This window comes from Vespa velutina, chromosome 6, assembly GCF_912470025.1.
Source record: "Vespa velutina chromosome 6, iVesVel2.1, whole genome shotgun sequence".
In the NCBI taxonomy this organism is placed as follows: Eukaryota; Metazoa; Arthropoda; class Insecta; order Hymenoptera; family Vespidae; genus Vespa; species Vespa velutina.
Window position 1 is genome coordinate 3,815,415 of NC_062193.1, and position 21,071 is coordinate 3,836,485.

Genomic DNA, 21,071 nt, shown 5'->3' on the forward strand with positions numbered 1-21,071 from the left:
TATATATAACACTATATAATAATTCCACTAATTATACTTATACAATTAATTACTTAAGCAATTACTATATGCTTAATATCTTAAAAACGATAAACTATATTTCATAGAATATAATGGTTAGAATACAATAGTTAGAGTTAATCAATTGTATGAGAAAAGAACTCTCTTTGGTTTTTCAAAAAAAATTTTAAACTATATTTCTAAAGATATTTGTTTAAAACTTACTTCCCTTCTTATAACTCAATAATCGTTTTTCGTTTTTCGTATTGATATTCGTTTGAATATAACGCAGTACTATCGGTTCCCTCATATCAACGATTTCGTTATGTATAACAAATGAATACGATCATTAAATGAATACAATCATTAAATTCAGGTACACAAGTTATCTTCGACATGTTCAAAAACAGGGATCAGTGCAATCCTAGATTTCCACCAAGACCTTGTTCCTTTCTCCATTGAGCTAATCTTATAGCATACCAATCCTATAATACGTTTCTTTATTAGAAAAGGAATAAATGTGAAAGTGAGTTTTAATTAAATAATTATTTCGAAAAAGACCTGGACATCATCCTCGGAGAGACCTGTTTCCGCTGCCAATAGGACAATATCACCTGTATGAGGTGCTCTTGGCCATCTTTTAAATTGATCTTCAAGTACAGCTTCCTGATATTCCGTCAAACGAATCGTTCGTGGAATAGATTTCCTCTGAGGAGAATAGTTTCGAGTACTGCTGCTTCGTGGTACAAACTTTAACGTTCTCGCTATAAAGTAAAAGATATTAATGATCTAAGTTATGAAAAGCGCGAAAACAAAGTTAAAAAAAGAGAAAAAAGAAAAAAAAAGTTTTAAAAATGCTTTTTTATAATAGCGATAATTTTTTTCGTTTAATAACATTCAATTTATTTTTATTTTGATAATTGTATAAATTACTTGTTATACTAGAAATTTTGATTTTGTAAAGAAGTAAATACTATTAGGTGATGAATAATATTCATTTTAAATTATTAGAGTTTACATATTTAAAATTTTGTGATTATAAACAATGTGCTTTATAGATATTCCGACGCGAATTTCTTTTTTGAATTTTTCATTAATTTTAAAAATGGTCCAAGTTATTTGAGATAATAAATATGTTTTGCCGCACACGCTATTTTAAAAACGTTTAAATTACATACAAGAATTATTTTTCTCAAAAATAAATGTATTTACTTCTTCTATGTTTGTCAATATAGAAAAATAATTTTTTAATAATTCAAATCCTAATATTAAAATATCTCAAAATGAAAAATAAAAAACAAAACATATGACTTAGATCGCTTTTATAATTACCGGAGGTTCTTATATATTCTAAAGAATAATCTCTTGACTTTTAATTTTTTCTTTCGACAAAAACATCAAAGAATAAAGATGCTTTTGCCTTGAAAATTATAACGCAGTGGTTGCTCGTCCGCAATCCGTAAACAGTAGTCATTGGCGAGTAGATCACCTACGTAACATTTTTACACTTTTTTCCATATCATAATCATAATCGCAGTCGTGTTTTGCTTCGATACAACATTCTTACATTTTTCCACGGACTAATCACGATAGTATGCATCTTATTAAAACTGGAATGTTTAGTCTACTTATTCATTCAAAGAGAAGAGATTTCTTCGTTTCGATATATAGAATTTTTTAAACCACGATATTAATATTAAAAAGAAGTTTTATTATAGAATACGTGATTTAATTTACCTGGTTTAATCGATTTATTCGCATCTTCCAAATTAATAGAGGTCGTGCGATAAAAAGCGTAATTATTATCGGCATTGTAATAGTACGCCGATTTCCATGTATCTTTCGACGATGGATGCATCTTTCAAGAAATTATCTGAAAAACAAATAGATACGAAGAGTCATCAAATAAAAATTCTTAAATTCCTTGATAAATTATTAATTAACTTAATTGTCATTTATTGAATATTTTTTGCTGTTATTATTATGAACGTCTTATACATAGCAACAAAATAAAAAAAAAACATACTAATAATAGCATGACATTGAGCCAAATAATCTTTGAGTTTTTGGATACGTTTCAAAATCATTATTGCGCTGCTTTAAGGCTTACGCAATTTGACAAAAAGAGTGTTTGCGATTCATAGACCGACGCAAATTTACACTTAACGATAAGTGTTGGTTGCAGGTATCTTTCGTTATGTGAAGTAAATTTAAAATGTTAATCGATGCAAATGGCGTGGGGCATTTAATTTGCCTTGAAACATTCGCAGAACTTTACGATAGCGAAAGATATATGTAGACCGATCTAATTTGTAATAGTTACTTGATGAATTTGTCATTTTTATATATTTTTTTCTTTTATTTTTTTTTTTTTTATTTTCTGTATAAAATTTAATTTCGCATCAAATAAAATAATTCTAAAAGAAACAAATGCGTGAGTGTAACGAATCTTGAGTTAAGTAAGGTCATGAATGTTCTTATGGCAGCTTATTTTTTTCTACTCACGTAGATAAAGAAGACATAGACAAAAAGGATGTCCAAACGACAACAATCGAGACAATGATGAATGACACCGTCACAACACTAATGATACTCTCACAGAAACATCTTGTACGCATTTATTATTCTATCATTTAGCGTGGGCGGTAAGACATTGCGGTGAAATGCCTAAGGCCAGTCTATGGAACAATTCTACAGCATTTTAAACTTGACCTACAGATCGAATAGCATGCTAAACAAGCGTACTTGGACTCTTTGAACAAGGACACTTTTATCATAGATCAGGAGAATGTATGCAAAACTTGTCCCCGCTTGAACCTTTTAATTCAATACAATCTCGACGATATTCATAAATACATACACACATATATATGTAAATACATATATGTATATATATATATATATATATATATATATATATATATATATATATATATATTCTGTAGATCTTAGTTATATTACATATAAAAATAAAAAAAATAACTATCATGTATTGTCGAACAAAATATTATTTCATTGTTCAAAAAACAATGGACTAGATTCGATATCAGCATACAACCATCGCATAAAATGAGGTGTACAATAAACAGGTAATTCTTCTTCCGAAAATTGTAAAAAATCTACGACACTATTTTCTATTTCTTGCTGATAAACAGATCCAATATATTTCTTTCTTATTAAATCACGATCCTTTTCTGATATCTATAATAAAACAGGTACGTTAGTGTGTTACATTTTAAGTTACGAATCGAAGATAATAAGCATATCACATTTCAGTGAGTTATATCCAATAATGATCGATCGAGTCTATTTAAAAGAGTCATCACTCACCTCTCCCGTTTTGGATTTTAACAAAGCACGCAAGCAATCTTCGACTAAGGAATCACCGGAAACATTCTGTTACGAAAAATGATGGTTTGTTTTTTAACCTATTAACTGTGCTTTTTGACGAATATATTTGTCACAATTAGACGATTTCAAAGATCAATTATTCTTCTTTGAGATTTTTTAAGCTAATTTCTTTTTCAGATTATAAAGTACCAAACTTAGCTTTTAAAATTTCAAATCTAAAAATTTTCAAAGAAGAGTTAATTGATCTTTAAAATCTTTTAGGAACTTCTGGGCTCATCCTGTATGTTATATATAATTTTAAAATCTTATCGATGCTTTCCAAAACGTATCTTACCGTTTTGGATAATAAAGTGGCACGATTTTCGACTCGCAAACATTCGAATCTGTCGTTAAAAAGTGCCATGGCCCATGGCTCCCGGAAGTATGCATAAAAGTCCAAGATAAGGGAATTCTGATAAAAAAAAAAAAAGTATATCGATTAGAAAATTCAATGTGAGAATTAATGAAAGATAAAAAAAAAAAAAAAAGCAACTGAAACTTACTCTGAAACGATATTTAACTTCGTTTAACATACTGTCGTGTTTTCCGTATAAAGTGATCAAGTGATTTATTTCGAAATTCTAAAAATATATAACATAATGAAAAGAGATTCGAATGAATTATGATAATTAATTTCGACATTGGTATAAACCTTTTTACTGCAACAAGTTATTGATTCTACGATGTTCCGAACATTCATACGTAAACGAAAATAACCAATTTCGGATAAGCAGTTACCTGTCACCATGACATCGCCCTGATAAATAATAAATCAAACAATTAAAAAAAATTATTATCATCATATTATATCATATTATATATATATATATATATATATATATATATATATATATCATATTTTCAAAATTCTTACATAAAGAGATTGTTTTAAAACAATGTCACGAGGTAACTTCTTTCCTGGTTTGGTGACGTAAAGATAATGAAAATTACCAGGTAACATACAGGATACAATGATTGGTGATCGAAATTCCGGTAATAACAAGCACGATTTATTTCTGTCAAAATTATCGTATTTTCCTTTACATTCTTGATAGACATCTACCACTTTGCGAATAATTTTACCAAGCTATTCGTTCGGGTTTTCAAGAAGACCGATAAATAACAATTAGAGAAACACAAGAGAAATTAGAGAAATTAAAAAGTGGGTAGTATTTGATTGATAAAGAATGAAATAGAAAATGCTACTAACTTTTTCGCCAATCTCTATACTGTTATAATACTTATGCTCGAACAATTCGGCTTGAAATTTTCTTGAGTACTTGGTTATGGTTCCAGCTGCGAATATAAATGGATCGTTTGTACGAAATTGAGGATTTATCACCAGACGACCGTCGAATACTAAACCAGCACGACAAATTGCTGAAATATGTACATGCATATGTACATCGATCAATCAAGAATTATTAGCGATATCGTCTATCGAACAAAATACAAGGGTGGACCAAAAAAGATTCTAAGTGATATTAAAAATTAATTACTATCTTTCGAAACTTTTTTGATTAAAACGTGTCAAAAAAGAGTAATTGATTTTTGAAAATTACCTAAAAATTTTTAAGCTGCATAAAAACTTTTAACCCACCTTATAATAAATACTATATAAAGACAATTATATGTTGTTACCTAAAAAAGAATTGATATCAATCTCTTTGTCATAAAAATTGAAAAAAAAGTCACAAGGAACGATTTCGACATTAGCTCCTGATCTTATAATGATTGATTCAATTCTTTTATTATCTTTATATTCCTCTAACAATGTCCAATTAATTACATTCCATCCCAAAAGAAGGTTTATTTCATTCTCCAGAACAGAATTCTTTATAGTTGTATTCACCTTATAAAAATTTTCGTATTACTGATTTACTGATATCGATTAATAATTATTGATATTATATTGTATAATAGTCCTTTTCTTTCACATACTTCACAATTATGAAAAAAATTATTGTCAGTATCACATAGGTTTAATTTAGGTTCGATCAAAGTGATCCAAGAACCTTTCATTCCATGTTTTATCAATCCATGAATGGCGCAGTAACAATCGATATTGTGTCCATAAAACACAATAGCCTCTATAAAAAAGTGCAATTAATTTTTATGTTTATAGTATAATATACATGTTAAAAGAGCTTACTTTTTTCTTTGAAATTATTTGTTACTGATTGAATTTTTTTCAATGAAACGAATGCTTCTATATCATCGTTTATAGTCAAACAATTCCAAATTATATCTGATTTTATGATATCACTGTATAATAGAAAGTTCAGGGTGACTAACAATAATAATAAAAATATATTAAAATTGAATTTTCAATTTAAAAAAAAAAAAAAAATCAAGAAATTTACGCTTCCTTGTCTTCCTGCATTTTCTTATTCACGAACAATGTCTTTTGGTATTGGAGACCGCAAGTTAAGATCAGAAAGTCGTAACTCAAGTTTCCTTGATCCATTACAGTCACGTATTTATCCTTCCTGTTGCAAACGAACACGTCGTACATTTTAACAAATTACGAAGGTCACTGCCTTTTCCATTGAAATACGATCTCTCATCAATTTATTACCTATTAATCGCTTGCAATGTTCCGTAAACGACATTAATCCAAGCACGTCTTGTGATAAGATACCGATAATCACGACAATATCTTCCCTTAAATGGGATCATATCCCACTTAAGATCATTATATTCCTTTTCATATGGTAATCCATTCAGTGAAATCAAAGTGAGATTTGTAAAGTGGACAAAATTTTGTAGATATCTATGACATGAATCCATTGCTTATATATATATAAAATAAAAAAATAACATTCTTTTTTGATATCGAGCTTTTACCCTAATGCTAAAAATTCAATGAAAGCTATGCCACAATCGGAAGCACCTACGACGACTATCTTCGTGTCAATTATCCGATTTGGTATCGTGGCGATTCTTGGTGTTGTCATAAAAAGTGAAAATGCTTTGTTTTTCTTTTTTTTAAGTTCATTAATCTCATCATTCATCTTGGGGCAAGTACAAAATTCGTATTTTATTTTTCTACGTGGATTCACTGGTACCATAGTATTTAAACAAGAAACTATTGGCTGAGTTCGAGTCTAAAAAAGTGTGTATTAGCGTAGTATTATTATTATCATTATTATTATTATTACTATTATTATTATTATTATTATTATTATTATTATTATTATTATTATTATTATTATTATTATGAGCATCAAAACTTTATCAAACAATCTAACGATCTAGCTGTTCTAATTATCTTCGATTCTTCTCATGCATTACTCGAGAAGAGTTAATTTAATTCACCTACACAAATATGATATGTTACGTGAGAGTAAAAACTCACAAGTGAACTTCCTTCTCCCTCGTAAAGACGATAATAAAGAACCGTAAAGTCGCTTAGTCGCATGATCTCGCAGAAAAAGAATTTCTGATTTATCGAAAATATTGGCATTAGAACAAAATGTAAGAGGCAACCATAAGCTTCGTGAAAAATATATTGTCTCACAATAAAGTCTTCTACGTGATAATGTTTTTTAATCTCTTGATGATCCTTCTCAATGCTAAAATTATAATAAAATGTATGATTAAAAATTGAATATAGTTAATTTAATATGTATTATTAATTACCAAACAATAGCTAAGCCAATGATAATATTATCAGATGTGAAAATATAACTATAAACATCGTTATTATTTTGATTTACAGATCGATAAAAATCTTCCATTATCTTCTTGCTTTTTGGAATGTCAATTAAAAATTGTTTCACTTCAGCTTGATCGGATAAATCAGCTTTGTGAGATCTAATTTCTCCGAAAAGCATTGCCTTGTGAGCCACGTACAAAGACATAGGAAAGTCTTTGTTATACCTCAATGGTACGTGCTATATATTTAAATTGTTAATTAGGCATAACATTAACTTTCTAGATATCTTTATGTATGATTATATATATATATAACTAAATGAAATTTTTTATAAAATCTTATCTACCATGAATTGTTCCAAAAAGGAAAAGTATGAGTAAGCTGATGGTAAAAGTAATACACAGTAATCTAAATTAGGGAAACATTCAAAAGCAGCTTCCAAAAATTCTCGCGTCCCACGATTGCCAATATCTTTTCGTATAGCAAAAATCTCTACAACGAATGCATTAATTTCGCCTTGATAAATGGAATCCACCAAAATATCTTGTTTCATATGAGTCGGTTCTGATTCGACGAAATTCAACGTTGATGTTCCCTGATGTATCTCTTCGAAAGAATTCATTAATTTGGTATGCTGCAGTATACATGTATTATTAATGATTCTCTATAATGATCTATTTGTTTATTCTTACTTGGTACTTGAAGTATCGCATCTTCGAACATAATGTTAACATTGAACTGATTAGAAATCGACGGTCTATCATTTTGTTCGGAATTTTTAATAAATTCCAGAGGATCTTCATCTTTCGACTCTTGATAAGAAGTTTCTTTCTTCAATGATGTTTTACGTAATAATGATTGGATTTCATTCGTATTTTTTGAATTTTTTTCTTTATTCTGAAGATATAAAGGACAGATATATTGATTGATATTGAAAATAAAATGAAGAGTGAATAGAAGGATATGTACTAGAATTAGTTCATCGTCGTAAACAACGTCACTGATACGGACGTGTTTGTTTTCTTTAGAAAACGATTTCTTTTCAACTTCTTCGATTTCATTATCAACAGTTTGATATTCTGCATCTATTCTTATATTGATAGATTCTACATTTTTCGAACTATTTATATGAGTTTCATCTAAGGATACAAAAGAGATATGTAAATTGTCTTAATATTTAATTAACAGTATGAAAAAGTGACATTTACTGACCATCCACGAAACTCATTTCAATCTCAAGTTTATCCTCATCGATTGCATTTGATTTTTGCTCATATTTCGACTTGTCTCTACATAACAACATTAACATTTAACATATTTCTATTTACATATCCATTTCTAATAATTATATTCTCTTTCTATAAGTGTATATATATATATATACATATACAATATATATATAATATATATATATATATATAAATATATATATAATATATAATATATATATATATATATGTATTAAATATCGACTAACAAGAATATATCCTGAAAAATTTTGTCAGTAAAAATTTTGGATAAAATCTCGCTTGCATTTTTTTTTAATATCTTTCGATCCTGATCTGTTTCATGGGTTTTCCTAAGTCCACCATAAATATTCAATTCAAAATTCTCATTTAAAAGATCGACATCGATTGTCGAATTAACGCAGATCACTCCGGTAGCTAAACCATTGTCGTCCTCGGATACGATTAAATGACGGTGACCGTCCGGATATCGAGTCATTTCGCTTATGTAATACTCCCCGTACAATTCCTTCACATAGGACGAGTCTGCGTCGATTATCGGTATTATGTCGTCATTATCTTCCTCCCTACATGAATAATATAATCCTCACATGAATATATACATATTTTTTAATGTAATATTTGTAATACTATCACGACACTCTCTATAAAAAAAATATAATAATAATAATAATAATAACAATAATAATAATAATAATAATAATAATAATAATAATAATAATAATAATAATAATAATAATAATAATAGTAATAATAATAATTACACAGCACGACGAATCTTTAATCTTGGAATGATACTGTATCGTGTACTTATGTACAAAGCTTGTACTAAAAAAGTATCCTTGAAATCAATTGGAACTATTCTGATCATGTGATTTGTGAAAGAATTTTCTAGAAAAAAAAAATAAGAAACTTGGAAAGAATGAGAAGAATCTATATATATATATATAAAGGATATAATAGATAGTGATCGATGAAAGAAGAATCGATACCCATATATATATATATATATATATATATATATATGAAAATATGGATATATATATATATATATATATATATATATATATATATATATATCCATATTTTCATAGATTTACCTGGTTCGATTTGAGGTGGAAGCACTAGAATAACGTTAAAACAATGGACGTCCATGTCGAATAAAGCGACAAGAAGACACTCGAAAAAATTTTCAGTATAACGATCGTCCCAAACAAGACAATGAACGAACAACGTTTCATTTTCTTTAATGTCATCGATGCTATTTGAAAGGAAAAAAAAGCAAGATACCGGTTTAGAATAAATATCTTATAATGAATTTTTCATAATGCATATTTACTTATAATGTAATCTTAAACAATTAAACCATTCTTGTTTTGGAATCGATGGAATATTAGGATAATTGCAGAGGAATATTCCCGAAATAATATCTCCTTTTTCGTTATATTGAATTATAGTGAAACAGGAAGATTCGCTATAATAAATTTTTCATTCAATTTTAATCGTCGCAGAAAGAGAGAGAGAGAGAGAATGTTATGTACTAGCGGGAAATTTAAAAATCGCTCAAATAAGCATATTTTTATAAAAACAAAATTAGGTATTAATATATATCATAATAGATATTAATATATATGATCGTCGTCAATTACTATACTCGTCCAATATCGATGTCTCCAAATATGTCATAAGTTCTAACCGATATTAAATGTTCCAAAGCTGGTAAATCGGAATGTAAACCACGACGATAACCGTTAATTTTTGGAACGTATTTCCTTTTGCTTCTTTCAGAATTATTTTCAATCGCAGATGTATCAATGTTGAACATTATAAAAATTCTAAATTTTTAATCTAAACGCATTTAATATCGTTGAGAAAGGATCTTGATAAGTATTTGTTTTTGATAGGACAAAAATCTTCAAGATCGAAATAACATGTACGTACATATATAGGCAAGTAATCTTTGAAGATAGCCACATAAATGATATTGTATGTATATTTGAATATGTGACGTAGGCAGTGGCGCCGCTAAGTGGCAAAAAATGAAAACTTTGATAAAATGTATATATAATTGTATAATTATAATTTCAAATAAAATAAATTATTGTTATGAAATACTGTTGAAATGATTGTTTTATAAGATTGAAGAATTCCTCGTCTTACTAATTAACAATTACTTACTGAAATGTCATATCCCCTCTTAAATGATCGATTGAACAAATGCGTATGTAAGAACGGAAGTATCCACTCGCACACCCTTGTGTCTCATGTATGTACGCACATACATACATAAGTATGTATGCAATGTTCTATACGTGGTAAATGAAAATAATAACAGACGATATAATAAATTTTGCCTTTCGTATGACAAGTATTTCCATTTTACGATGATAATAAAAAAAACTAGTGTCCGAATTCTGTACTCTTATAACTAAAATCAGTATAAACTTAACAAATATATATTTACAACGTTTAGCGTATTAATATATATTATCGTTCAATAGATATCGAGAATTTACATGAAGATTCGCTCATTTAAATTATAAGAAATCATCTTATTGGTCGACAAAAAACAATACGTTATAGGTAATGGTCATGTGATATATAATTATCATTATTTATCGATATTCTTAATAACTTTGAATTATAAAGAGATCATAAAATAATTATTTTTGGATAATTTCCAAGGCATTCGTAAAAAAGTAATCGTAAATATTAAAAATACATTTATGTACATAGATACATATTCCCATATACGATAAATATATGAGAATATTTTACAAATAAAACAAATTAAGTATGATACAATAATTACACACAAATTCTTTAGCCATCTTCATCTCTCTCTCTCTCTCTCTCTCTCTCTCTCTCTCTCTCACTCATCTCTTCCAAGGGATCTCATAATTTGTAATTAGCGACGCGAAAAATGATTCGTGAATCGATGCCATTCATCTCCTCGCGTTATAAGATCGTGTTTGAAGCCACTCCTACAACTTGAAAAACATTCCGACGTTCATTGAACTAAGAGAGAAAGAGAGAGAGAGAGAGAGAGAGAGAGAGAGATAGAGAGAGAGAGAAAAGAAAGAGAAATAAATACCACATATTCGTGTATTCAATGAGAAAACATTGAATACACAAGAATTTCCATTACTTCTCCTTTGATCTTGATTCTCCTTTTATTCATATCAAACATTTACTTCGTCAACTTATTATGAAATTAATTAACAATATTTACGTTTAATAAATAAGAACTACGCAAACATGAGTTACGGTGAACGTCTACTATTAACCTGTATCAAATTTCTCGTTGAAATAATTAGCGATATGCAAACTTGTTAGACGGTACATATCATATACACACACACACACACACACACACACACACACACACACACACACACACACACACACACATATATATATATATATGTATGCATGTATAATTTATTAATTATTTTGAAATAGTTGAACATAAAACAACGCAAAACATTTCCATAAATAATATTTCAAGAGTAAATGGCGAGCTAAAAGTATCTAAGTTTATAATCAAAAGAGAAAGAAAAGAAAAGAAAAAAAAGAAATCGTCTTAAAAAGTTTCGAAGAAAAAAAAAAAAAAAGAAAATTGATTTTTAAAATTATTTAGAAACTTTTTAATTTAGAATAGAATAGAAAATTCTATTCTAACGCGTTAAAATATTATAAGTGTAATACATTTCCATCGCGTGCTAAGACTATTTAAATTACTATTAAAATTAATTCAATAATACCTGTTTATCTTCGTTCGTTCGTTCGTTCTAAACAGCTTTCGAAGTCGTCAGAGGCACCACACAACCCTCGCTCGTTCAAAGTACGCACACGACTGACATTTGAGATTTCAAGTTCGAACGTGCAGTAAGTAATAATATATAGCGAGAAAGGAGAGGGGGGGGAGGGGGAAAGAGGAGCAACTGATGCTGTGCGTACTGTAAATACGTACTGTAAATAATCTTATAAAAACCGCATGCAACTCCGAACATCTTATACCTTTTTTTTTTTTTTTTTTTTTTTATCATAATATTTGTCGCTGTTAAAATAACTGAAGAGGAAGAAATAAATATTCGATTAAAAAATAGAATGTTTTAATGATCTCTTTTTCTTCTCCATGTATACCCACAAACAGAATATTGTTATGATTTTTTTCTTTTTTAACAATAAACATTATTAGTATCGATAAATTACATACACATGATGTTTACTTTATTCATTATCTTAAGCAGATCATCGCATTATTTTCATTTTCGTAAGACGGATAAATGTTATACTATTACGATTTTATGAAAACACTATCCCCTCTTGCATGCTATTTATCACCTATTATTACACTTTGAATTTTATTACATCATGCCTTTATTTTTTATTTTTTTTTTTATTTTTTTTTTTTATTTTTTATTTTGTAGATAGATCCTTATCTCTTTGTTCTTTTTTTTTTTTGTATTAATTAATGAAATTCAAATGTTCTATAAAGAGTATTGATTGATCGAATGGATTTAACTCAACTAATCTTTTTATCTATACACACATACAATTTATTTAATTTAGATTACTGAGCTTAAAGAAAATTTATAGTGTTCATATATGTATATACAAATTGATCTACCACTTGACAATTATTATACACTTTCAAATTTGCCTTTTATGACATATTTTACGTCGTTTTCACTCATGTTATTAATCAATATTTTTTTGATTCGTCTACATTTATATTTACATTAATTAATTACAAAACAAAACAAAAAAATTAATATCAATTTGTGATAAATGAATTTCACATGAATATTCTATAAAGTTCAGAAATCTAATGATAAATAAAAGTGTGTACCTATGTCACTTATTAATAAGAAAAGAATCAAGTGGAAAAGTATATACGAAATAATCAAATAACATACATGATATGTAAAATATTCGGGATAAAACAATGTTATACTCATGTTTAACTTAACGATCTCAATGTATACATGCATATATACACGTAAAGCGTATGTACATAAGCTTAAGATTAGGCTTCGAATCTTTGTGCAGACATCATTCTCGGCAATAAGATATGCCAGGTACGAAAGAGATATATGTATATATACTTAAAATATTTCTAAATCTGATATGAATATAAATTTATTTTTTTTTCAAGCTTTCAACTGTATTATAACAGTAGATACGAATAGAGATTTTTATGTTAATCTAATTATAATTGTATATAAAAAAAATAAGATATAATGTAGTGAAAAAGAGAAAGAGAAAAAGAAAGGAAGAGAGAGAGAGATTAATATAAATCTAATTCGTAGATAATTACATTATTAACATGTTGTAGTCAATTATACCACTTGTTAAGTTTCTTTAATTATATTGTTTGATAACGAACGCATACAATAGCGTAAAGTAAATTTAAGGAAGAATGGATTAAATCCTATTATCGAGCCTCATATTTTTTTCTACACCATATTAACGTAATATATTATAAGAAAGAAAATAATCAAATGATATTTTACAAATCGATGTCGCACAATTTAAGCCTCCTTAAGTTCGCAATATTTATTAGTATAAAGAATATCACAATGAAGCTGTGTCATAGTAATTATCCCCATTGAAGAGTTTTGTCTATTATCTCTTCCAATGACGGGTCTTTCTTAAAATTGCTCCAACTCATTCTGATCTCCTTTTTGGAAGACTTCGTTATCCCCGTCCTTTTATTTATTTATTTGTTTTCTCTCTTATTCTGGTGACAGCGAATCCGTAGAACATTCCTCCTTATTTTGAGGTTTATAAACGACATCGTGACAAAGTGGACATCGATCTTGTACGTAGAGCCATTTTCGTAGGCATACGCCGTGGAAGTAATGATTGCAGCGTGTTATCTTTGCAGCCTGCATTTCTTGATAACATATGGCACATACGTCATTGAGAGATCGTAGCTGTTCAAACTTCGCTTCGGCTAAAGAATTAATTTTGTTGACTGCAGTTCGTCTCTTCATAAAAACTAGCCATCCAGCTTTGACTTCACACCAAATATTGAAGTATGCATGAATGCATATCATAATAGCACGAATAGTACCGCCAGCTTCAAAGATTAATATCCAGAAACCATTGAAGAGTAATATAACACCAAAGGCAAATTCTATGATATTGCCAAAAGATCTTATAATATATACGCAATCATCTAGCTCTTCCCAAAATGCAGTGCGATATGCATCAATGAGAAATAAGATATATATAGCCAAAGATACCATTACCTTGACTATTACCTCAACACTGAAAACAGACACAGCTAATAACCATGTGCTCACACTAAATTGTGACCAAAGAAATACCAATAGAGAAACTGGAAAGAATATAAGGAAGGCGCAAACTGCAAGAGCACGCAGATGCCTATGCAGTGCTGGATTATGTGAGGCACTAAGAGACATTAAGAGTGGATTTACAATGTTATGTACAAAATGTAATACTGCAGTAAATAGTAAGCAAAAATTTCTACATAATTTGACTAATCGATTTTCTCTATCTAAGCTTGTCAATCCAGTTTGAAGTGCTAATATGTAGAATAATATAGCGGATATCGTGCCGATGCTTTTTTCATCTCCATCTTCAGTCAATAATACCCATTGGAAGAAACAACCAATATAATGGCAAATAAGTGAAATTATACTAGTCATCCCTAACACTGCAGTCAAGGTCTCACATCCATTTACCAATAAGGTTCTGAGCATATCATAATATGAGAAATTTTCATCTCCATAATGATTCCCCAAAATTTGTATAACTTGTTCTCCTATTCTCAACAACCAAAACGTACGTAATACGCATGGTACGTTTAGACGAAACCATTCTGTCTCTACAAGAGCAGATAGACCATAATTACTTATAAAATTGCGTGCGTGAGCATATCCCATATAAATGGTTTTCAGAATTAAAACGCCATTGTACCAAATAATAAATTTACAAACAGCTAATGGAAGCAGTGTTGCAAAAACTGGCGCATTATAAAGAATCGACGTCTGAAATAATCATGAATATTAGTTTGAATTCACCGAATTTAAGAATCAATGATAATTATTAATTATGTTAATAAATTTCCATTTTTTACTTACAGGTAATGGATGGATAGCCAGAAGTGATGGTGTCATAAAACTCATTACCAGCAATTTCTGAAGAATTAAATATCTTGGAGCAAAGTGTATATAACAAAAAATGCTAGCCAACAAACACTGTAATATATAGTTTTGAAAAAGCAGAGATCCTGTTCCTTCCTTGATAATAGAAGTCAGATTCAAATGTAATATATCATCCAATATACTGGTTGTATAATCAGGCTTGCTCACATATGCTATAACAGCTTTGATAGTACTAACATTAGACCAATAGGATATAAATATTACTCCTATAGATATCATATATAAGTACACAATTATAAGATGTTTCGTCCATAACATAAATGTGCACAAAGCCGCTATACATCCTGCAAAAAAGTCATTGTATTAACTAATTATCATTGCAAATTTTATGCCAACTCATTAAATATTTTTATTATATAAACAATATATATATATATATATATATTGTTTATATAATCACTAATTATTATGTAAAAAAAAATAGCATAATTCTAATTTAACATTTTTAAATGTCAAGTTGAATATCCTCTTAGATTTTAGAAATTTAATTATAATAGCTGATTAGCAATAATATGAATTGTAAAATTTTTCATCCTTGACAAAAACGGTGACTTATGATAATTGAGCCTATCGCACGGGAAATAAAACTTTACATTAATAATATATGAACTTTGATTACTCTTTTATATATATATATATAAAAGAGTAATTTTATATATAAATATATATATATATATTTACTGTGTACATAACAAAAAAACTATAAGCAGACATATAAATATATATTACAATAAAATGATTTTTACTACAATATTTATTACAATAAAATGTTATTCTTACCTATACAGCATATTATAAATTTCAACATTATCACAATAAACATTTGGTAACCATCTTGTTCGAAGTTAAAGTATTCAAATAAAAAAGATTCTGGACCAACCAAGGGAAAAGACTCAGCGAAAGTATTCAATACACTATCAATTTTGAAGTCATTGTCTGTACTATTTAGTACAACAGTTTCATCTGGTAATCCAAGACGAATTCGAAGTAATCCATCGATGATGAACAAAGGTGGTACTCTCATTATAATATCAGCAAAAATAAAAAACTTATTCCATAAAGGGAATTCCATGTTTAATGCTTTGATTGATGCGTGGCACAGAATTTGTTATAACAAATCTATATACTTAGAGATATTCTTAGAGGCGATGAAATTGTAAACTAACAAGCACTATCGATAATTTTAGTCCTTGAATTACCATACCAAATAATAACACTATTATATTTTAGAATAAAAGTTATTAAAATTTCAAAAATCTGAAATTTCGAATTTGAAGATTTAAAGAGCCACTTAGTCAACAAGAAGACACTTCAAATATATATTTTCTTTAATATTAGAAAAATATTAAAAAAATAAGTAGAAATAAATATCCAACTATATTAGGAAAGAACACAAACACAGCGGGCTCACTCGAGTCACGTATTCACTGATTTACAAAAGTCACATCGTCTGCCTTAAATATAATTTTGTTGGCAATAAACGTTTCAAATTTCGATATATATAAAAACAAAAAAGGAAAAGCAAAGATCGTTGATTAGAATCAAGTGGCGCGTAGAATCAAGTTATAATCAACAACAGACAATCGATCGATTTTTACTGCGTAAAAAATAAAAACAAAAAAAAAAACAACACGATACGTATACAAAACAATGTTTAAGGCTGAAAATATCTAACTAAAATTTAACAAATATACACAGTTCCTTTTCCAAGCGCTTGTAAATCTTTTTTCTCAAGCACTTATATTTGATAAAATTGAACGTTTTGCAGTTTAGCACAATTCGAGCGGAAGAATAACCAAGAAGACGATAGAATTTTCGGGAAGCTTTTCCACTTTACAATCGAAGCATCATTATTTCAACGAATAATTTATAATTTATATTATTAAGATCAACAAAGTAAAATCTTATACGATGAAAAAAAATTCTATGGACCTTGGACGGTTATCGGTTTCTGTCAATCATGTTTTTCTTTGCGTAATTTTGTCAATCTATTGATATACGTCTGACTTCACTTTACTTCAGTAATTGCATTCAACCTATACACTAACCGGTTGATTTGGTTGGTATCAATGATTTTCTGTTTTATCGACGATACAACACGATTCAAAAGAAAAATAATCAAACTAAGCGCCAAGGAGGGGCGTGTCGATCGACGTGTTGTATTAATGAATTGCATTGTATTTCTAAGAATATTACAATTCGTAGAAATATAATAAATACTGTTTGTAATTACAGCTTTTTCCATAAATTTACATGTTCCCGTTTAACAACGCCATTTATATTTCTATCTTTAGACATCTATTAGTAAATAATAAAAATGAATGAAATCAGTATCTATTATAGATTTCCGTAAAAAAACATTTGCTACTATAACAGCAAGAAAAAATTACGACGACGTTTTAGATTTAAAGACAATAGTTATTTATGATGTCCCATAAGTCGCGTAAAGTTTAAAAGCGTCTACCTTTAAATTTTTATTTCAAAAAACTCAATATTTTATATTTAAAATTTTTTATTTTTATTTTAATGTTAAAATAAATTCGTTAGATAATTTCAGCAACTTATATGCAATCACAATCTACCACATATAAATCATCTATCCTCGGGATATTAATTTTATTAATTTTATTCTTATTAGTTTTCTTTCATTCAAGATTTTCTTTAAATTCTTCAACAATCCTCAAATCTATATCAATAACTTCGGTTTAAATAATGTGTTTGGTGTTCTTATATATGGTATCGGTTATATTTCATGGCCGCTTGCAATCTCACATAATATGAGAGAATAATGCTTTTTTGAATTTTTTTCATATGTAACTGCCTCTGTTCAGAAGATTTCACATTAAATAATGTATTTATTTTCTCATTCGACGTTTTACATTTTTTTAATTCAATTACAATCTGCGAAATAATATTTGGAAATTAGTATGACACTTACAAAAAATAGAAAGAAGGAAATATCGTATCCGTTCACTGTTAGTAAGTGTAAATGCATTCATGATGCCAAGCAAAATATTGCTTTCTAGTTCTTCCTTCCATGATAAATGCATGTATTGGTTTATAAATGATTTTATTTGCACCATCTATTAAAATTAGCTGGCCTTTAAATCTTTTGGATTCTAACATATGTGTCAGTTCAATGTTATAAACGATCCAAACAAATATCCCGCTAACGTGAAATCTCTTCGATCTTTAAGTTTTTCTAATATATGCTATAATATATAAAGTTATATAATATGTCAATGCGTAAGATTTAATAATATTAGGTTTAATTAAATATCTTTTTCTTTTTTTTTTTAACACAAAAATATATCGATAGAAATGAATTGGCCATCAGGAAATAGCCATCTCCTCTATAGTTTGTAATTCATAATTTGTAGAATACTTCGTTCCGACCTTCCTCTGGATTAGTTTTAAGCGGAATAGTTATTTTGGAGGAAGGTACTTCATCGAATAGTTGCGTCAACATTTTTGTATCAGTTAATATTTTTTTTATAGCACTTTTATTATGATTATTATTATATATCAGTTGATCATTCATTTCCATGAGTTTGACGAAGTTTAAGGTTTGAATATTTTATGGTGTGAGATATATTTCATATTCATGCTCTAACGTTTGTCTTATTTCTACAGCCGTCATAGGATCCATCCAAATCCAGCCAAGGAAGTATGGTGACTGACAATCTTTAAATCTTTAATATCTGCAATCAGAAATTAATACTTTTAAGCAAATAAAGATAGTTAAAACGTGTATATTACCAAGTTGTTAAGTTAAATAATAATAATTAATAATAATAATAATGATAACCAAATAAGAATATAATTTATACGAAATGTACCCATAATGTTTAAGACAGTATCAACAACATTATTCACACCGTCACTATCTGCTTGTTTATTAGCAACTAGCATATAAGTTACTATAGGTTTATCCTGTAGTAAAAATCGATTGAGTTCTTTTAAACATGATGTTATTGTTTGTTGTAGAGTACTAACGATAACATTAAGTTGCTTATTCTGAGTGTCCAAAGTCTTCAATTAGACTCCATTGAATAGCTAATCCAGGCAAACTTTCTTCTACTCTTTTTTCGTATATTCTTTCCATGATCGAATTAGCCATACCGTAGTTTGACCGGGATTTCCTTTCCCATACGAAACTGAAGAAAAGACCACGAAATGTCGTAGATCTGGACAAAGTTTTCTAGTCACTTTTTCTAAACATTTCGTGGGCCAAGCTTTTCCATTGAAAGGTTCTTCAAAAGTTCTCAACATTTGATTTTTACAAATACTGTCTGTCAAAGAAACTGCGAGATTGAATATACCATTGAAGAATCCTTTATCTATCGCTGTTTTTACAATAAGCTTGCATTCTTATCGTTTAGTCGAATCGAGACCGACAAGGATCGTAATATTTAGTCCGTATGATTCCCATATTTTGATTCTCATGCGTTGATAACCATTCTTGTCATTAACTATGTGACCGCTTAGGAACTCGAAATCTACATTGATAATTGATATTGCAATCATTCGTTCTCCAAAAACAATTTTTTCTTGTCTTTTGTAAGATGTTACGAACCAGTCGTGCGAATGTTCCCATCTAAACATGTTATCCTAAATAGTTAAAAGTTTTTCAACATTATCCAAATTGCAAAAGTTCCGACGAACAAGTACAAGATATTAGCAAACATTCTATTATCATTTTCAGTTAAAATACTCATAAATATTGAGTCTACGCGATTTTAACAAGATATCACATTTCTCTATTGCTTTGGCAAATATAGGGAATCTCATCAGAGCTTGACTTAGTAAATTTCAAATTATACTCAATTACTTTTAATCATTATAATAGTCATTATTTTTATTGATTTTAATGTATACGAAGAAACATTACAATAAAAATTTTCATATCCATTTCAAAACATTGCAAGCCCATTCCAAAAAAGACGAACCATATTGGCTTCTTCATATCAGAATAATTTTTGATCTCCCTTATTTTTCTGTTAGATGATTTAAGATCAGTTATTGTGTATCCTCGATATAAATGATTTGATATTCCTTTAAGATGAACATCATGAAGAAAACGAATAAATTTAATATCTACCGATCGATTATCGATCTATGGAAAAAAATATTGAAATTGCATTTACATGATTCTAACAAATAGTATATCTATATTTCTTCTATTAAAAAGAAAATTGATTCGTTTTACTTACATCATTTAATATAGTTACTACTGCTTCTTCGATGCATCCAGAAATAGCTACAGCAAATCGTGACTTGGTAATCCTTCATTGATCTTCGTTTTCGGATTTAATTTAAGTAAAACGTAAGCATTAGCACGCCTTATTCCGAAAGAATTAATGCTTATGTATTCATCATCTAATGAAGTCGTTCTAGTAACAACTTTGATTCGCTCTTCTGTAAGACATTTTACATCTTTGCGTGGTCGATTAAAGTTGATATTTAGCGATGTTAGGCTTGACTCCATCGATATTATTGCCTGTAAAATATTAAGGATACGTGAATGAATGAATAATTATCATGTATTGCTTCGTCTTATCTTCAAATAATATTTAC

The 21,071-nt window shown here is 28.5% G+C and overlaps 4 protein-coding genes across 12 annotated transcripts in view; all 4 read right to left on the bottom strand.

Annotated features, from left to right (window-relative positions):
* Window positions 1–76: 76 nt before the first annotated feature.
* LOC124949907 lies at window positions 77–12,199 on the bottom strand. Its single transcript, XM_047495774.1, has 4 exons — window positions 12,060–12,199; window positions 1,738–1,873; window positions 562–764; window positions 77–485 (listed from the first exon to the last, which is right to left on the bottom strand). Exons 2-4 carry the CDS (start codon window positions 1,856–1,858, stop codon window positions 414–416), a joined length of 396 nt encoding a protein of 131 aa, XP_047351730.1. The 5' UTR covers window positions 1,859–1,873; window positions 12,060–12,199; the 3' UTR covers window positions 77–413.
* On the bottom strand, window positions 2,947–12,053 carry LOC124949898 (cilia- and flagella-associated protein 61-like). 5 transcript variants are annotated; one of them, XM_047495748.1, is made up of 23 exons: window positions 10,474–12,053; window positions 9,396–9,556; window positions 9,060–9,186; window positions 8,526–8,861; window positions 8,261–8,337; window positions 8,018–8,187; window positions 7,741–7,945; window positions 7,395–7,654; window positions 7,033–7,286; window positions 6,749–6,965; window positions 6,238–6,497; window positions 5,969–6,163; window positions 5,754–5,879; window positions 5,543–5,655; window positions 5,332–5,480; window positions 5,032–5,242; window positions 4,601–4,770; window positions 4,265–4,477; window positions 4,043–4,147; window positions 3,894–3,971; window positions 3,686–3,802; window positions 3,331–3,396; window positions 2,947–3,201 (listed from the first exon to the last, which is right to left on the bottom strand). In XM_047495748.1, exons 1-23 carry the CDS (start codon window positions 10,581–10,583, stop codon window positions 3,013–3,015), a joined length of 3,909 nt encoding a protein of 1,302 aa, XP_047351704.1. In that variant the 5' UTR covers window positions 10,584–12,053; the 3' UTR covers window positions 2,947–3,012. The 5 variants fall into 5 exon arrangements, with proteins under 5 accessions (XP_047351704.1, XP_047351702.1, XP_047351705.1 ...); XM_047495746.1 differs by having other exon boundaries at window positions 7,741–8,187; XM_047495749.1 differs by having other exon boundaries at window positions 7,741–8,187; window positions 9,635–12,053.
* Window positions 12,063–20,844, bottom strand: LOC124949900 (protein TRC8 homolog). Of its 5 annotated transcripts, XM_047495756.1 has the most exons (6): window positions 20,708–20,842; window positions 19,334–20,105; window positions 18,433–19,195; window positions 16,275–18,317; window positions 15,411–15,778; window positions 12,063–15,317 (listed from the first exon to the last, which is right to left on the bottom strand). In XM_047495756.1, the coding sequence occupies exons 4-6, from the start codon at window positions 16,564–16,566 to the stop codon at window positions 14,037–14,039; spliced, it is 1,941 nt and encodes a 646-aa protein (XP_047351712.1). In that variant the 5' UTR covers window positions 16,567–18,317; window positions 18,433–19,195; window positions 19,334–20,105; window positions 20,708–20,842; the 3' UTR covers window positions 12,063–14,036. The 5 variants fall into 5 exon arrangements, with proteins under 5 accessions (XP_047351712.1, XP_047351711.1, XP_047351713.1 ...); XM_047495755.1 differs by having other exon boundaries at window positions 16,275–19,195; window positions 19,334–20,091; window positions 20,708–20,844; XM_047495757.1 differs by having other exon boundaries at window positions 16,275–19,195; window positions 19,617–20,105.
* The window catches only part of LOC124949903 (protein phosphatase PP2A 55 kDa regulatory subunit), a 48,382-nt gene continuing 47,366 nt past the window's right edge, over window positions 20,056–21,071 (bottom strand). The window contains exons 13-14 of the transcript XR_007101196.1: window positions 20,708–20,994; window positions 20,056–20,610 (exon numbers count right to left, since the gene is read on the bottom strand). The gene's annotated coding sequence lies outside the window, so the exon portion shown is untranslated. The remainder of the gene's footprint in view (window positions 20,611–20,707; window positions 20,995–21,071) is intronic.

Bases quoted from the DNA above. Each gene is read 5' to 3' on its own strand.
- LOC124949900 (XM_047495754.1), bottom strand. From the start codon at position 16,566: ATGGAATTCCCTTTATGGAATAAGTTTTTTATTTTTGCTGATATTATA. The intron at 15,779-16,274 runs GTAAGAATAACA...ACTTTTTTGCAG, and splicing joins ATTTATAATATGCTGTATAG to GATGTATAGCGGCTTTGTGC. The intron at 15,318-15,410 runs GTAAGTAAAAAA...TGATTATTTCAG, and splicing joins TGGCTATCCATCCATTACCT to ACGTCGATTCTTTATAATGC.
- LOC124949907 (XM_047495774.1), bottom strand. From the start codon at position 1,858: ATGCATCCATCGTCGAAAGATACATGGAAATCGGCGTACTATTACAAT. The intron at 765-1,737 runs GTAAATTAAATC...TTTACTTTATAG, and splicing joins GAATAAATCGATTAAACCAG to CGAGAACGTTAAAGTTTGTA. The intron at 486-561 runs GTCTTTTTCGAA...AACGTATTATAG, and splicing joins TCTCCGAGGATGATGTCCAG to GATTGGTATGCTATAAGATT.
- LOC124949898 (XM_047495746.1), bottom strand. From the start codon at position 10,583: ATGTATGTATGTGCGTACATACATGAGACACAAGGGTGTGCGAGTGGA. The intron at 3,803-3,893 runs GTAAGTTTCAGT...TTTTTTTATCAG, and splicing joins AAGTTAAATATCGTTTCAGA to AATTCCCTTATCTTGGACTT. The intron at 3,202-3,330 runs GTGAGTGATGAC...GTTTTATTATAG, and splicing joins TAAAATCCAAAACGGGAGAG to ATATCAGAAAAGGATCGTGA.